This window comes from Pan paniscus, chromosome 10 (assembly GCF_029289425.2).
Source record: "Pan paniscus chromosome 10, NHGRI_mPanPan1-v2.0_pri, whole genome shotgun sequence".
Lineage (NCBI taxonomy): Eukaryota > Metazoa > Chordata > Mammalia > Primates > Hominidae > Pan > Pan paniscus.
Window position 1 is genome coordinate 32,011,605 of NC_073259.2, and position 17,956 is coordinate 32,029,560.

A 17,956-nucleotide genomic window follows, 5' to 3' on the forward strand; every position below is an offset into this window, starting at 1 on the left:
ACTATACTACAAGGCTATAGTAACCAAAACAGCATGGTACTGGTACCAAAAAAGATATATAGACCAATGCAACAGAACAGAGACCCCAGAAATAACTCCACACATCTACAACCATGTGATCTTTCACAAACCTGACAAATACAAGCAATAGGGAAATGATTCCCTATTTAATAAACAGTGCTGGGAAAACTGGCTAGCCATATGCAGAAAACAGAAACTGGACCCCTTCCTTATACCTTATAAAAAATTAAGGTAGATTAAAGACTTAAATGTAAAACCCAAAACCATAAAAACCTAGAAGAAAACCTAGGCAATACCATTCAGGACACAGTCATGGGCAATGATTTCATGACTAAAACACCAAAAGCAATCACAACAAAAGCCAAAATTGACAAATGGGATCTAATCAAACTAAAGAGCTTCTACACAGGAAAACAAACTATCATCAGAGTGAACAGGCAACCTACAGAATGGGAGAAAACTTCTGCAATCTATCCATCTGACAAAGGGCTATTATCCAGAATCTACAAGGAACATAAACAAATTTACATGAGAAAGAAAAATCCCATCAAAAAGTGGGCAAAGGATATGAACAGACAATCCACAAAAGAAGACATTTATGCAGCCAAAAACATATGAAAAAAAGCTCTTCATCACTGGTCATTAGACAAATGCAAATCACACCACAATGAGATACCACCTCACACCAGTCAGAATAGTGATTATTAAAAAGTCAGGAAACAAAAGATGCTGGAGAAGATGTGGAGAAATAGGAATGCTTTTACACTACTGGTGGGACCGTAAATTAGTTCAACCATTGTGGAAGACAGTGTGGCGATTCCTCAAGGATCTAGAACCAGAAATACCATTTGCCCCAGCAATCCCATTACTAGGTATATACCCAAAGGATTATAAACCATTCTACTATAAAGACACATGCACATGTATGTTTACTGCAGCACTATTTACAATAGCAAAGAATTGGAACCAACCCAAATCTCCATCCTGATAGACTGGATAAAGAAAATGTGGCACATATACACCATGGAATACTATGCAGCCATAAAAAAGAATGAGTTCATGTCCTTTGCAGGGACATGGGTGAAGCTGGAAACCATCATTCTCAGCAAACTAACACAGGAACACAAAATCAAACACCACATGTTCTCACTCATAAGTGGGAGTTGAACAATGAGAACACATGGACACAGGGAGGGGGAACAACACACACCAGGGCCTGTTGCGGGGTGGGGGCAAGGGGAGGGAGAGCATTAGGACAAATACCTAATGCATGTGGGGCTTAAAACCTAGATGATGGGTTGATAGGTGCAGCAAACTACCACGGCACATGCATAGCTATGTAACAAACCTGCACATTCTGCACGTGTATCCCAGAACTTAAAATAAAATAAAATTAAAAAAAGACAAAAAAACCCCAAAACAAAACGGGAGTTTCTCTGCACAAGCTCTGAGACGTAACTTGCTCCTCCTTGCCTTCCACCATGATTGTGAGGCCTCGCTAGCCATGTGGACCTGTAAATCCAATAAACCTCTTTCTTTTGTAAATTGCCCAGTCTCCTATATGTCTTTATCAGCAGCATGAAAATGGACTAATACAGCTATCAAGCAGAGGTTTTCTGAAAAACGAATGAAGGAAGGCTGTGTCTTTAAGGAAAACAATGTATTTGCAGCCAATGATAAAATTTGGGCTTTTGATAAAGAATTAGAATCTTGGAAAACTTGACTCTGACACCACAAAGTTGACAGCTTCCCAATACTTAGGCTTTTCTCATAAGATAGGTGATGTTTTAAAAAATGTGATTTGAAAAAAATTATAGAATAAAATGTGTCAACATTTGGAAGATCTGCATAACTCCGTGAATATTTCCCAAATGACCAAAATGCATGAAATTTACATTTGAAAGATTTTAATACTATAAAAGGTTCATTGATATGGTTTCAGATTCTATCATTAAACTTTAAGACTTAAACCACCACTGGTCAAGTTTTGATGTAGTATTAATGATCTGAAAATACTCCTTTTCAACTATGTATCTGTGTGAGGCTGAATTTGCTTCATGTACTTCAACCCAAACATTGTATTACTATAAATTAAATGCAGAAGAATATACAAGAATTTAGCTGTCCTCTATTCAGTTAGATAGTAAAGAAATTGCAAAAATAAAAAACAATGCAACTTTTTGGTAATTTTATTGTTTTGGAATATAGTTATTTTCATAAAAGTGTTATTCATGTCAAAATACAATGGTTTTGTACTGTTATTTTAAAATACCTTAAAATCTTATTTCAATTTCAAATATGACAAATATTAATAGCTATAACCCATATAACAGAAGTTCTTTGGATCTTCAATAATTTTCAAGAATGTAAAGGGGTACCAAATCAAAATGTTTGAAAACTTCAGGTGAGGAGGCAGAATCTGCAAGACTTGCTGACTAACTAGACAAGAGAAGAAAGGCTGGAGGAGGAACTCAGGATGGCTCTTGGATGGTACTTGAAATAGGCAATACAGGAAATGAAGACAGTTTAGGTTGAGGGGATGGGAGAAGGAGGGGTAAAAAGATTTGGTTTAATCTGAGGTGGTGAGTCCTACATGAAATTTATGAAAAATCTGGAATTCAGAAAAGTGGTCTAGTCTAGAAATACAGAATGGCATATTTTGTGTCAGTTGGAGCTGGGGGAGAGGATTAGCATAGAATCACCTAATTTTGAACACCTACTATGGTATGATAAAAGAGGTCTTCTGACAGAAATTTAGTGAATGTCAATGCATTTAAGGTCTGAGCAGAGCTGCTGCAGTTAGTGAAGCTGCACTGCACCGTGCCAAGGAGGGCCTATCACACAGACTACATATGATATGAATGATGCCCCCTAGAGCTGTGCACAATTTGCAAAACTAAATGTGGCAACCCTAAAGAGGAACCGAGCTAGACAGACAAAGGACTGGTCAGAGAGGCAAAGTCCTTGGAATAAAAGGTCGTATCATGCATTCAAATTCAGAGAATTTCTTTAGAAGATGGTTATCAAAAAGAAATACTAAAGATAGGTCAAATAAACTAGGTTAAAAGAAAGACAAATAAGAACTTTGTTAAATCCTGAATGGGTGGCAAGCAACATTAAGTATAGCCTTTTAAATGTAGGTGGCTGTCAAAGAAAAAAAATCTTAAGGATGGTATATGGAGGAAGTATATGGTTTTTGGTTTTAAAGATGAAGATGTGTTTATATTCATAGGCTGAGGGGGAAGATGACATTAGAAAAGAAATAAAAATAATAAACTGGTGTTTACCATATGTGTGGCACTATGCTAGGCATTTATACATGTAGGAGAGAGGAGATAATAAAAGAAAAAGCAAGGAAGCATTGAGATAAATACTATAGGTAGAGTAGAGGGACTGTCCTTAAATAGTAAGGTGATCAGAGAGGTAAGGATGGATGTGGTCGACAGGTAAAGTATAACAATTTTACAATACTGTTGCAGACATTACTGTTGAGTGATAACGCATCATTTATCTCTTCTGATTCCGACTTCTGACTCAGATTACACATGGTCCAATCTAGCTAACATTTGTGGAGTTAATATCAGGTTATTTAGGGGTTGACTGGTCAGTCTGTGGATGATAACCAGAGCCCTTTAGCTCTCTTTCTGTGACGTATGTGGAAATTAAACTGTTCACTAGCAACTCTGCTCTAGTGGCTCTCTAGAAAAAGGAGAAAAAAAAGTGCTAAGAATATCATACATTAACTAGACATCAAACCACTTACCTAGAATTAAACTAATTTTGGCCAGTTTGGGCTAGGTATAACATATTGTGCCTTCAGACAGAAAAAGGTAAGACTTCCATTTAGCTGAAGTGGTTTCATGAAGACAGAAAATTCAGCCTTACTCCTGACAAATGGAAGTTTGTAGTATCTGAATTTCCCTATGCCCAATATGTTTCAACTAAAAACATGCAATTCAAGGCTAAGTTGAGCCTCTTACTTCAATACAAAAACATAACTTGCTTTTAGTAAGTCAACTAAACATTTAACACTCATGGAAATCTACCACCATATTAAGCAACCAAAATACAGAGAAGTTAAGTCTGAACGTTCAGACAGCAAAACAGTTATTTAAAGATTTTTATATTTTCAAACCCAACATTGTAAAACAACGTAACTTCATACAACCTAACATCATAAAACAAAAATTATCTTAGTAACAAAAACAAGACCAACATTACACTCTCCATTTCTAATCAACATTCTAAGACAAGTTCTGAAAGAAAAAGAAAATTCTAAATCTCCTAAAAAATTAAACACTTTTACTGTTGTAAGATACAGATTAGTTCAGTTCAACAGCATTTACTGTATGCTTCCTATATGCTAGGTAGGGTGTTAGGTACTTAAAGATACACAAAAGAGAGTTTAAGTAGATTTATATTATATATAAATTGTTTTTCATAGCTCTATTTTTCCTTATTTTGACTGCTTACTTTTACATATAATATTTGATAACATAAAATGTTCCATTTTAAATAAATGAAATTACAATAATTTTTTCAGCCATTATGAATCTAAGCACCAAACTTGCAACCCATTTTTAAACTTTATTACAGAAATTTTGAAACATACACTAACCCTCATGTACCTAATATCAGAAACTTAGCTTTAAAAATAACATTCTAGTGCTCGCTTCAGCAGCACATATACCAAAATTGGAACGATACAGAGAAGATTAGTATGGCCACTACAAAAGGATGGTATTCAAAAATTAACATTCTACCATTCTTATTTTTTCTATAACCCCTTCAGCTTCCCTCCGACCCCCTCTTTTGCTGGAGTAGTTTGAAGCAAATTCTAGACACCCATAATTTCACCTGAAAACACAACAGTATGCATGTATCCCTAAAAAATAAGGGATTTTTTGTTTTAATCAGCACAAGTTTTCCTGAGCCTTCATGATTATTCTATTTGATGCCAACTGTCCTTCTTCATTACCTCAGGATGCTCTTTAAGGTTTTGGTATGTTGTCTCTACATTTTTGGTTAGATAATTTATATATGCTTATATTCCCATTTATAGGAATATGACTCCATACCTGCAGTTCTCAGTACTCCATACTGCAGTTCCCTTTAATTGTAACCTAAGCATTTTTGTTTGGCTATTTCATTACCTCCAACTTTAAAGTCTCAGAAAACACCATTCTACATCTGTTTCTTAACGAGAATAACAACATAAAAAAAGGCATAAAAGGAAATTTAAGGATTCAAAATGTCTTTTAAAAAGATAACAGCTGGGCATGGTGGCTCACACTCGTAATCCCAGCACTTTGGGAGGCTGAGGTGGGCAGACTGCTTGAGCCCAGGAGACCAGCCTGGGCAACATGGTGAAACCCCATCTTTATAAAAACAAAACAAAACAAACAAACAAAAGAACAAAAAAACCCCAAAAATTAGCCAGGTGTGGTGGTGTGCCTGTAGTCTCAGCTACTTGGGAGGCTGAGGTGGGAGGATCACCTGAGCCTGGGAATTTGAGGCTACAGTGAGCTGTGACTGCTCCACTGCACTCCAGCCTGGGTAATGAGAGTGAGGTCCTGTCTTAAAACAACAACAACAACAAATTATAGATTTTGGAATATCACTCTAGATTTATGGTTCACAGATTGCATTTCAAATTGAAGATTGGTGTTACTGAAATGTATGAACTGGCTGAATGACAAGGAATAAAGAATGGCTACAGCCAACATGTATTTTAATAATTTTTAACCAAATGAGTCTATGCATCATTTCCGAATCCATTTAGCTGCTTCGCAGTTATAAATGCAAACAGGGATTGAATACTCTCTAAAAATTTCTAAAGACGTTTAAGATAGTGTAAAAAAAATAAAAACAGAATATTGCAGAATCACCTAGGTGCTTACTATCTGTCTCAACCAAAAAAGTAGTATGCAATGGTTTTATTTATAAAGTTCTTCCTCTCTCCAAGCAGAGCACTCAAGAAGACAGTGCTGTGAAAATACTATTGTGTCATGAAATTAAGTTTATAGTGTTTCAGTCATCAATTTGGAATTCCCTTAATCAGAACACCACAAATGGCAGAGGGACAGTGTATGAGTAAGAGCTATTAGCATGGTTTTCCATTTGATTTTTCTTTCTGCCACTCATGTCCTATTCTGGACGATAGTACATTTTTCTCTGGATGTTTTCTAGTCCAAGAAAAATCACCTCTTCAAAATCATCAATGACTCTTATTTTTTTTTCACCAAATACTTAAGCACATATCTTTTGACAATACTTTTTGACTAATCAATGAAAATGAATAAATTTAAATCAAATTTTCTCTTTAGGAACCCCCAGGTTTCTATAATGACTCCACTGTAAAATCATTTTTTAGAAATCCAAGATTTTACTAGCTACACGTCTGCAATAGAACAACTAGATTATCCACCCAATGCTAACATCCTTAAAAAAAAAAAAAGTGAAATTTTACAGAATTTTTAAAACTAGGGGGGAAAACTTTTTCTAAGGTATCATTAGAAAAGATCATGTTTTTAAGAGGCTGTTTAAGAAATCAAACTTAAAAACTAGATAAGAAATGCAAGTCCTGATAAAACAAGTAGTGTTTAAAAATGCAGCATGAACATAAAAATAAAAATTTCAAATTCTTTGTTGATATCTAGTAGAAAAATTCAGTTAGAAAACTTTTTTTTTTTTTTTGAGACAGAGTCTTGCTCTGCTACCCAAAGTGGAGTGCACTGGCACGATCTCAGCTCACTGCAACCTTCACCTTTAGCATTCAAGTGATTCTCCGGCCTCAGCCTCCCGAGTAGCTGGGACTACAGGCGCCGCCACCACCCCTGGCTAATTTTTGTATTTTTAGTGGAGACGGGGTTTCACCATGTTGGCCAGGCTGGTCTCAAACTCCTGGCCTCAAGTGATCCGTTCACCTTGGCCTCCCAAAGTGCTGGGATTATAGGAGTGAGCCACTGTGCCTGACCAGAAGACTTTTGAGTGAGTATTTTTTGGGTAGGTTCTTAGATCTCTAATACAGACTTTGAGTTGTTTTAGGTGCTGATTAAAAGCATATACACATTTTTTTTTTGTAACTAAATGACTACATGTTTTAAATTAAATTTTACCCTTAACATTTTTTGAATATTTAGCATTTCTTCTCAAGGAGCCCAAAAATTTATGCTTCAGCTGAAGACACAGTTTCAAAACTAATCAAAATGGGGCCAATACATCAGAGCACTAAGTAGGTTCCTCTATTTTCAGCAGTATAGAACAGACAAAATACTAACATGTGGTTTCACATGTGCCTACTTGTGGTAATATTCTTATATTTTCTTGTTCATATGAAGTACTTACAATGCAAATTCCTTGGCTAACTATAAAGATTTATATTTTGCTGGTCTGGGGTGGGAACCCTGGATGCCACTATGTGGTTCACCTAGTAAATGTCAATAAACATTACCTACAAAATTTCTGAGTGTCATCCTTAGACCAACAGTATTGGTGTGACCTGCAAGCTTATTAGAAATGAGCCACACCCAGATATAATGAATAAGAAATTCTGAGGATGGGGCCCAGGAAACTGTTTTAATAAATTCTACCAGTGATTCTTCTTTCTATCACCATATTACAGCTTTAATTATCTTTCTTTGGTATTTGACACCCTAGCTAGGAACTGGTTATGTGCTATGCAACATTATGGACAAATTCCAGGTTAGTGATATATATCAGAACTAGCATTTTCATGCCATCTTGAAGGCCAGGGGTTGTCTTCTGGCAAATGTGACAATTTTGAGGAGTATAAACTGTTCTGTATCTTAATATCTTGAAGTCCTTCCTAAGGACTTAAAATTACATGTTCTGTGCTGGAGTTAAATTTGCCTAAGCTAACATCATGTGCTTATAACATGCTTTTCTGTTTTTTTTTTTTTTTTTTTTTTCCTTTTTGGAGACAGGGTCTCACTCTTTTGCACAGGCTAGAGTGCAGTGGTGTGATCACAGCTCTTTGCAGCCTTGAACTCCTGGGCTCATGCAATCTTCCCACCCCAGCTTCTGGAGTAGCTGAGACTACAGGTGCATGCCACCATAACTGGCTAATTTTTGTATTTTTTTTTTTTGTAGAGACGGGGTCTTGTTATGTTGCACAGAGTCGTCTTGAACTCCTTGGCTCAAGTGATCCTCCTATTCTGGCCTCCCAAAATGCTAGGATTACAGGTGTGAGCCACCTTGCTCAGCCTAAAATGTGCTTTTCAATGAACACAGAGGCATTCTATTTTTTTTTTTTTTTTTTTTTTTGAGATGGAGTCTCACTCTATCACCCAGGCTGGGGTGTAGTGGTGTGATCTTGGCTCACTGCAACCTCTGCCTCCTGGGTTCAAGCAATTCTCCTGCCTCAGCCTCCTGAATAGCTGGGGTTACAGGCACCTGCTACCATGCCTAATTTTTGTATTTTTAGTAGAGACGGGGTTTCACCATGTTGATCAGGCTGGTTTTGAAATCCTGACCTCAAATGATCTGCCTGCCTCGGCCTCCCAAAGTGCTAGGATTATAGGCATGAGCCACCGTGCCCAGCCCCATTTGTTTTTTTTTCAAGCCAGGCTTCATCCAGAAAAAAGAATCTGTATCCTTGCTTCATCTATAGAAATATAATATAAATAAATTTAGCAAGTGATACTTCCTCAAACTTGTTTCCTCTTTCCTCCTATTATCTCTACTCCGATTTCCTTCTACTGTGCTTTTTCTATGTTCTTAAATATTTATGAATCTCATTGTTTCTTTCTCTCAACTGTATGTTTTAAAGTTTCATCTAGTTTTAAAGATCTCACCATTGTTACTCCCATTTCATTTTTCTTATTTGCTCTATTTACCAGTGATGGATATTTAGCTAGGCTATCTCCAAATCCCCACTACTACAAACTATGCAGCTACAAAGATTATATCCTCAAAGATCTGTTTAAAAATTCCTCTGAGTGCTGGGTCAGAGGGATTAAACACTTCTGATTTAATTATTGACTGGTTTACAGAATGACAATATTAGTCTACACTCACATCGTTAAGTACACAGATATCTACACCATACCCAACACTTGGCATCAGAAAACTTTTAAATATTTGTCATTTTGATGGGTGAAAAATTTTATCTCATTTACTTTCATTTTTTTCTGATTACTAGTGAGTTTGTCTATCTTCTCATCTACCTGTTAGCACTTGGCTACCCTTTATTTAAATTGTCTGTTAGTATCTTTTACCTATTTTTTAAAAGCTATTGTTCTTTGTTTCTGTTAACTTTCAGGAGTTCTTAACATATTACAGGTATTATTCCCTTTAGGTTTTAAAAGTTCCAAAGCTGACATCTGACTTTTAACTCTGTGTATAGTTCTTTTAACAGAAATCTTTAATTCTGATGTAATCAGATCTACTAAATTTGAACATTATGTTCTATGATCCCTATGATGTAGTTATTCTCCAAAATTTCTACTATTCACATTTATTTATTTATTTATTTTCAGATAGAGTCTCACTGTGTCACCGAGGCTGGAGTGCAGTGGCACGATCTTGGCTCACTGAAACCTCTGCCTCCTGGGTTCAAGTGATTCTCCTGCCTCAGCCTCCCGAGTAGCTGGGACTACAGGTGTCCACCACCATACCAGCTAATTTTTGTATTTTTAGTAGAGGCAGGATTTCACCATGTTGGCCAGGCTGGTCTTGAACTCCTGACCACCCAAAGTGCTGGGATTACAGGCATGAGCCACCATGCCCAGCCTACTATTCACTAAATATAAGTGAATATTCACTAAATATAAGTGAATTCATTAAATATAAGTGTTATATTTCTTATTTAGGTATTTAATCCTTCAAGAGTTAGCCTTTGCATATAAAGTTGAAAGTAGGGATCTAGCTTTTTTTTCCAAATAGCCAGTACTCCTACTAAATCTAAGTAATCATCTTCTTTAAGCAACCTCACTACCTAGTTGTGCCACATCATATACCAAGTTGTCAAATATACATGAATCTTTCTGAGATTACTAGTTTATACCAATCTATTTGCCTTTCTCTTGCTAGCATTATGTTGTTTTTATTAGTATAATTTTACAGTAACTCTCAATTACCTTGTAGGTCTAGTGTTCCTTCCTTCCTCTTTTTGTCAAAGCTGACTCAGCTAATTCTGGACCTGTATTGGTCTATGCTAACTTTAAAATGAATTTGTCAAGTTTCTTGAAAAAAAAAAATTTTGAACAGGAGACACTGATGTGCTTTAAAGAAAACAGGCATTACTAGGTTAAGCCATATATCACACAACAATCTTTTATTTTCTAATAAACTTAGATTTTTTTTTCCCATGAAGGTTTTATGCGTTTTTAATTAAGTTAATTTTTGTTAGACTATTTTCTAAGTGGGTTTCTCATGATAAATGGCAGGGGTTAGAAATTTATGGCTCACAGGCCAAATCCAAGCTTGCCATCTACTTACAAAGAAAGCTTTATTGGAACACAGGCATTGCCATGTCTTGACATGATGTCTAAGGCTGCTTTCATACTACATCAGCAGTTATAGTTATGACAGAGACCATATGGCCCACAAAGCTGAAAACATTTAAAAAAGATTGCTGATCTCTCGGTATAGAAAAAACAACTGCTTTTTATAAATTAATCTTATATTAGACAACCTTGCTGAATTTTCTCAGTTCTAGTAGTTTGCTGTGTTGGATTTTATAGAAATGACTATATCATATACGAATAGTGAACTTTATTTCTTCTTTCTTATCTTCTACTCTTACTTAAATTGTGCTCAAAATTTCTCAATGAAATGTAACTTTTGCTATAGACTTGAGGTACACAGGATGTATCAAGTTAGAATTTCCCTTTATTCTTAGTTTTCTGAGAATCTTTTCATACATAGGTGCAGATCTTTTTCTGTATTACAGTAAATTATTATTTGGCAATTTATGACATATTACTGCATAGTATTTCTTAGATTTTATAGGGAATGGATATTTAACTTTTCTATGCTTTAGTATATGGCATCCTTATTCAACTAGCAGATCCAGTGAAAAATAGGACTCTTAATTGTACTTTTGTCATCTCTAGTACAGCACCTGCATTCACCAATATTTATTGCTTGAGTATGGTGTGTTGGGTATTACATAGGGAATTCTGTTTTCTTTCACACAAAGCCAAGTACTACAGTTGTTGGAATAAGTAAAAATGATATCGTGCTATTAGGGAATAAAAGAAAATATAAAATTAGTCATCTTTTGGGCACAAATCAGTCATTTTAAGTAGAAAAGATTTCTCAATCTTTAGAACTCATGGGTTTTTTTTATATTAATCCACAAACAATTTTGTAATTTCAAAAATAACTTAAAGATATAGCAAGTACATAGCAATCTAAACATTTAGGAAACAACAGTGGTTCTGCTTTGAAGACTAAAAGTAAATGTTCACAAAAAATATTCCTATCTAAACCTTCATCAGTTATGAAATCTCCATAATTCAACCCACATGCTTTCAATATTAACATCTTCTTAAAAGTTCTACTTTTATACTAAGTTCTACCCTTGTACTGCATCCAACTAAGTAGGGTAAGAATAAAAATCACCTCCATGTAATTAACATATTTAGGTGCCTTCTCATGATATTTTTAAATGGGAAAAAAAAATTTCACGTAAGATAAAAAAGGATAGAAAACCACTTATAAAAGGTACATTGTAGTTTTATTTTATTTTATTTTATTTATTTATATTTATTTATTTTTTGGAGAAAGTCGCATTCTGTTGCCCAGGCCGGAAGTACAGCGGCACGATCTCAGCTCACTGCAACCTCTGCCTCCTGAGTTCAAGTGATTCTCATGCATCAGCCTCCCGAGTAGCTGGGATTACAGGGATGCATCATCACTCCTGGCTAATTTTTGTATTTTTAGTAGAAATGGGGTTTCACCATGTTGGCCAGGCTGATCTTAAACTCCTGACCTCTTGATCTGCCTGTCTTGGCCTCCCAAAGTGCTGGGATTACAGGGATGTGCCACTGCACCCGGAGGGCATTGTAGTTTTAAATAAAATAAAGTAGCAGATTTTTTTATTTGCTTGGTTAAAATGTACTAAATTGTTATTAGTTTTCCAAAAATATCATTATTTTAAGAATTTCAAAATATATGTTCACAATCCCTTATCAGAACATGTGAAATTCCAAAGCTCCGAAAACTTAAAAATTTTTTCACAGTTCATTTGGTGGCAACCTAACCTGAACTGATATAATGCTATTTATAGTCCTTATTTATTCCACTTAGTGTGAATATTTGCTGAAAAAATATTAATGTGTTTGATTATAAAGTGTCCTTTTGCAGAAACAGAAACATTACAGTAATGGAGGGACATGTACCATATTACTTCTTAGAGCTTTGAGAAGTCTGTATATTTAAACACAACTGGCCTTGTGTTTTGATAATGGAGTGTAGACCTATTAGTTCTAAAACAGATAAAAAGATTCCTAATTCTTCTTTCATTTACCCTCAAAAATACCTCATATACTCCTCTATCTCTATTTGTTCTTTTTTATTCTAAAACTTTTCATTTGAATAAATATATTACTTTCACATCAGATTCATTTTGATAAAGAAATATTTTAAGATACTTTTAAAAACCACAAAAAAGCTTCAAGAAATTAAACAAATGTTTAATGATTTGACCGTATCGGACAATGCAACTTTCTCATTTATACCATACATTTATACTATGCCTTAAGATATTTGAATTGGAAGCTTTTAAAATAGTAACATATTAATTAAGAGCAAATTTAGATAGCTTGTATACTAAGAACAAAATACTCAAATATAAACAAGGCATGAATTTCTGCAATACACATCTAGGTTCTTCTATCATTGTGGATTTGATTATCTAGCATCAAGGGCTTCAAAATCATACAATAAGCCATAAGAAGTGGGAGCACTTACTTAGGAGTAGAAGGACCCCTTGGCCATGTTCCATCTTCATTTTTCTGTTCTATCACTAATACCTGCAAATATGACACAATAAAAGGGTGTTTTTCCATAACTCTGAAGTTAAAATAACTTTAGAAGATAGCTGGATAAACTAAGAAACTAAAGTAACTCTGTGATTATTTAAAGGAAAACAGTAGACAAGGTGAACAGGTAATCTGCATTTTGATTCCAAAGCTAGGCAGGGGAGACTAAAAGACCTCAAATAACAAGAAATCAGTAATGATAGTGAGAAGGAATCCTAGAAGATAAACTGTAAAGAAACCATTGGTTCCATTAAGTATAAGAAAACTTAAACCAAGTAAACAGAATATAAATTCCTTGAATTTAGAGAATATATTTTCTATTTGTATTTGTAGGTTGAACAGAGAACTCTGTAAATAACAGATGGTCAATAAATGTTTGCAGTTGTTAAACATACTGACATAGGATCTTGGGTAACTTATTTTTATGCAAATGCAGACGAAGGGTGACACAGATAATTCCAAATTACAGATTATGTAGAATTTATTTGGGGTTTTGAAATTAGTGTGTATTTACATTATCACAATGGAAATTATAGAATCTTTAAATATACAAATGATAGAGTCCCATTTATGAGAATCAGACTGAAGTTCTCTGTTACAGCATGGATGAGGCAGACAGAAATCACCTCTAATAAATAAAAAGTATAGGCTTAGGGAGAGCTATACTTTATTTTAAAACACCCTAAAATCTTTCCTTATATCTTCCAGTCTAATAAGTCTTTCTAGTTTTTGCTATGGATTAGTCTGTGCAAAGAAGAAAAACTTAGCAAAAATAATTAAATTAGCAAAGGAAATATACGATAATACCAATAAAAAGTTAAAATCTACAATTTCCATTGAAAAACTGTAATAGACAATATGACGTGAAGTAAATCCAAGGCATTATAAATTTGAATACATTTCATTTACTGTTTCATTAAGTCTTTTTCTTAAAGTTGCAATTTCATAACCTACTCTATATGCACTTAGTAATATATTTTTGTGAACTATATGTTTCCAGGTCATTTATAAATTGGCATTTAGAGCCTAGCTATGTAAAATGTAAGCATGTTTCAGAGTATATGTAACAATAAAATGTTGATTTTTAAAAAATTCATGAAATCTTGTTGTTAAAAGAGATGCTAATTAAAATATTAAAGTTAGCTTTAAAAAATCTATTATTTCACACATTAAAAAGTGTATTTGTACCATATAAAAAATAAATGTAGCATGTACCTAATATACTGATCCCTTCCTGATCACCTTCCTCTCCCTACCTACTAGAGACAAGTAATCACTGTCTCAATTTTCTGATTTTCATTCTGATGTAGTTTTATAAATTTTTGAAGATTTACAAAGTAGAATTTAGAGAGTGATTTTTCACTTCTCCAGAATGTTTTGCTTTACTGCAATTTATACAAGAGTAACAGTTACATATTAACTATATGTATAAATATACATATAAACTTTACAATCATTTGAGGACTTAAATCAGTTTTAAAACAAGAGATTTTAGCTATAGAAGATTTCAAAGTTATGCATTTAATATAATTATTTAACCATAATGCCTTAATTCCTAACAGTATTTATACTTAAAATTCCATGTTTTAAAAACCAGAAATACTAATGCTGAAGACCATCAGAAATATTAAAATTCAGTCCTTTATTCAAGTGCATCATTTTCTGAATAAAATTTTGTTATAGTTAAAACTTTAACTCCAAATAAAAATATTTTTGAAAAGATTTCAAAATTAAAATTAAACCCACACAAAAAGGAGAGAAGAAATGCTTCACATTTTGGGAGGCAAACTCTTCAATAATATGTCTTTGTTTTATTTTCTAGTGAGGATACTCTCAATTTAAGTATTAAAAAAAAAAGGTCCAGGAGAGGGTTTATGTCACTTATCTTCTCTGGCTGAAGAATTATTATAAAGTCTGAAAAATTTAATGAATATTCTTTGAAACATTCCTGTTTTTAAAGGTCAAGTCCTTAAGGATACTTAATCTTATTAAATTATTTTCTCATCTGCCATCTGATAAATACACACCTATCAAGAACATCAAATTATTTAACTTCTCTGAGTCTCAGTTTTCTAATGTACATGATGAAAAGAGTAACACTCATTTCAGAGGATTGCTGAAAAGGTTTAAATAAAGAATTCTATAGATTTCAAATTGTACTTTTGGAGCTACCTCAAGGCCTAATGGATGAAAACCAAGGAGAGAGGTTATGTCTACTGGAAGACAGAAAGAGAGAGCTGGCTACATAAAAGGGCAGTGTTGGCTAATCAGTGCATTTCCAAGGTCCACACTTCAAGTTTCTATCAGCTTCATTTCTCTTTTAACTGTAATACATACTGGATTTTGTAAGATTTCTCTTAAGAATATAATGACTAAAATAAATCTGAAAACCACTGTATTTTGACAGCCTAGTACAATTCTTGACATATAGTGGGCATTTACTAAAAATTAATTTCCTTAACTTTATCTGAATTTTTCCACAACTCAGAATCATATTATTGATGTTAACAGTAATTTTTAAACAAAACAAAAAAATCTTCCATTTATCAGAGCACCGGGCATGTTAGGTTCTGAAAATAAAAATAGGGTACAAAGTCTAACCAAAACAAGGACCTCATAGTCTGGGGAGATTAAAATACAAATAACTAAAGCATATAATGAACGATACAAAACAAATATACATACATCTTTGTGGAAGTTAAGGAAGCAATTCTTTTCTCCAAAGTAGAAACATCCTATACCTCAATGGACATTGAGAGAAATAGGGAAGGCTGAATAGATGATGTGACATTTGAGCTAGAACCTGAAGGATGAATAATCTGATACGGCTGGCCTACATGATGGTATGGGATGGTTAATTTGATTATATGGATGGTTAAAAGGACTTTTTGCTGGATGAATGCAGGGACTCCAAAGACGTTTACATCATCAGGCAGATGGAATAACACATCAGAAAGCACAAGAATATGGAATAGCATAGTGTGTTCAGGGAACTATAAGCAGCTCAGTTTGGTACTGCTTGAGTATAAACCACAAAACAAAGATAATCTAGAGGTGGTGGAAGAGTAGGTACGAGGTTAAACCATAACTTGAATGCTGGCTTAAAGTGCCTGGACTTAATTATTAAGGAACCAGGAAAAGTTTATGAAAGGAAGACAGTGAAGTTTACATTTTAGAATGAGTATTCTTGCAAAAACAAGACTGTCCTATGGTTATCTGCTAATAACAAAAAAACAAAGGAAGAAAGATTGAACAGACATACAAAAGCCTGGAGATACAGGAATTTGTAAAGAGACTATGAAAGATAAGGGCTGAGAATGGAGCACAGAGAAGATTACTTCAAGACACAGTTAGAAGATAGAATCAGTAGGACTTGCTGACAGTGACTAAACCTCTTCATTTCTCAATACTTTGTTAAAAAAAATACCGGCCAGGCACGGTGGTGCACACCTGTAATCCCAGCACTTTGGGAGGCTGAGGCGGGCGGATCAAGAGGTCAAGAGATCGAGACCATTCTGGCCCATCCTGGCCAACATGATGAAACCCCATCTCTACTATAAACACAAAAATTAGCTGGGTGTGGTGGCACATGTCTGCAGTCCCAGCTACTCAAGAGGCTGAGGCAGGAGAATCACTTCAACTTGGGAAGCAGAGGTTGCAGTGAGCTGAGATTGCATCACTGCACTCCAGCCTGGGCAACAGAGTGAGACTCCGTCTCAAACAAACAAACAAAAAAGCCAAATTGGGAGCTGACACCTTTCAACAAGGGCTGGCAAACTAGAGTTCACTTAGCCTGCTGCACATTTATATAAATAGCTTTATTAGAACATAGCCATACTCATTTATTCATGTATCATCTATGCTTGTTTTTGTGTACTACAATGGCAATGTTTTAGATGCTACTTTATGGCCTGCAGAGAACTGTAATTTGTAATAAAGAACTGTGTAAATAAGAGATGCTCCATATATGTTTACTATTTGGTCTTTCACAGAAAGTTTGCTGACCCACCTTATAATATTAGCTGGGATTTTTTTCTAATTAAAAATGATTTCTTTTTAACAAGTAGATTATTCCCAAGCTCAAGGAGGGAATCAAAAGTCAGAGTCAGTAACCAGCAAGGAAAGACAAGAGATGAGTTTAGAAAGAGGAAGCCAGAAACAGTACAGTCCATTATATATTGCCAGGATAATTATTAAAGTTTGTGAATCCAAAAACCTTCATGTATAGTATGCTTAAAATAAACAATACCTGTCCTTGGTATAAACCAGCATCCTGAATGGTGCTGTCTGGTTTATTCAGTGGTTCAAATGTGTTACTCATGTATTTGTTCCACAATCTGGTCTCCTTTTCATCTGGAATATTGAAGATTTTTCTTATTTCCTTTTCAATTGTATCTAGATTTAAGGAGGAAAGATATATAAATATAGTATGTATTTCAAAATATACCACATACAGCTAAATGTTACCAGCACAAAAATTCTTTAAAATACTAATAGAAAATCAAGACTAAATATGTAATAAATCTATAAAACACAAACCAACAAAAGGGTTTTTAAGACCAAGTGTGCTTTTTATGGAAAAAATGGTATTTGTACTCCAACAAATTACTTGGGGAATTTAAAATCTCAAAAGGTAAGAGTTCAATCACCTAACACTAAAATACAATTTATGCTACACAGGATAAACTTTAAATTTTAACATACTATAATTCAAATATTTTCTGAGGAGATGTAGGAATTAGAAATTAAAGTATGATTAAGAGATGTTACAGATTTCTTTTAATGTGCAAAATTTTTTAAGTACCACATAAGCATTTTAAAAATAGTTTATATTAAACTGAACAGCTCACTAGAATATATGGACACAATAAAAAAGAAAGTGTCTTGTTTGAAGGGATGTCTGTATTCACCAAAATTTAGTATTT

General features: G+C 34.3%; 1 protein-coding gene and 1 non-coding gene across 5 annotated transcripts in view; one reads left to right on the top strand and one right to left on the bottom strand.

Moving 5' to 3' along the window:
• Positions 1 to 17,956, bottom strand: part of USP15 (ubiquitin specific peptidase 15) — a 146,121-nt gene that overhangs the window by 67,277 nt on the left and 60,888 nt on the right. For 3 of the 4 annotated variants that reach the window (XM_003824818.7, XM_003824819.6, XM_034935534.3), the window contains 2 exons: positions 17,281 to 17,426; positions 12,961 to 13,022 (listed from right to left, as the gene is read on the bottom strand). In XM_003824818.7, the coding sequence (XP_003824866.1) occupies positions 12,961 to 13,022; positions 17,281 to 17,426 (208 nt within the window). Of the gene's footprint in view, positions 1 to 2,195; positions 3,721 to 12,960; positions 13,023 to 17,280; positions 17,427 to 17,956 lie in introns of those variants that run through there. The other variant, XM_008978458.5, reaches the window with a different exon arrangement.
• On the top strand, positions 4,687 to 4,793 carry LOC112436736 (U6 spliceosomal RNA). The gene has a single exon (XR_003025441.1). It is a non-coding gene; the product is annotated as a U6 spliceosomal RNA (small nuclear RNA).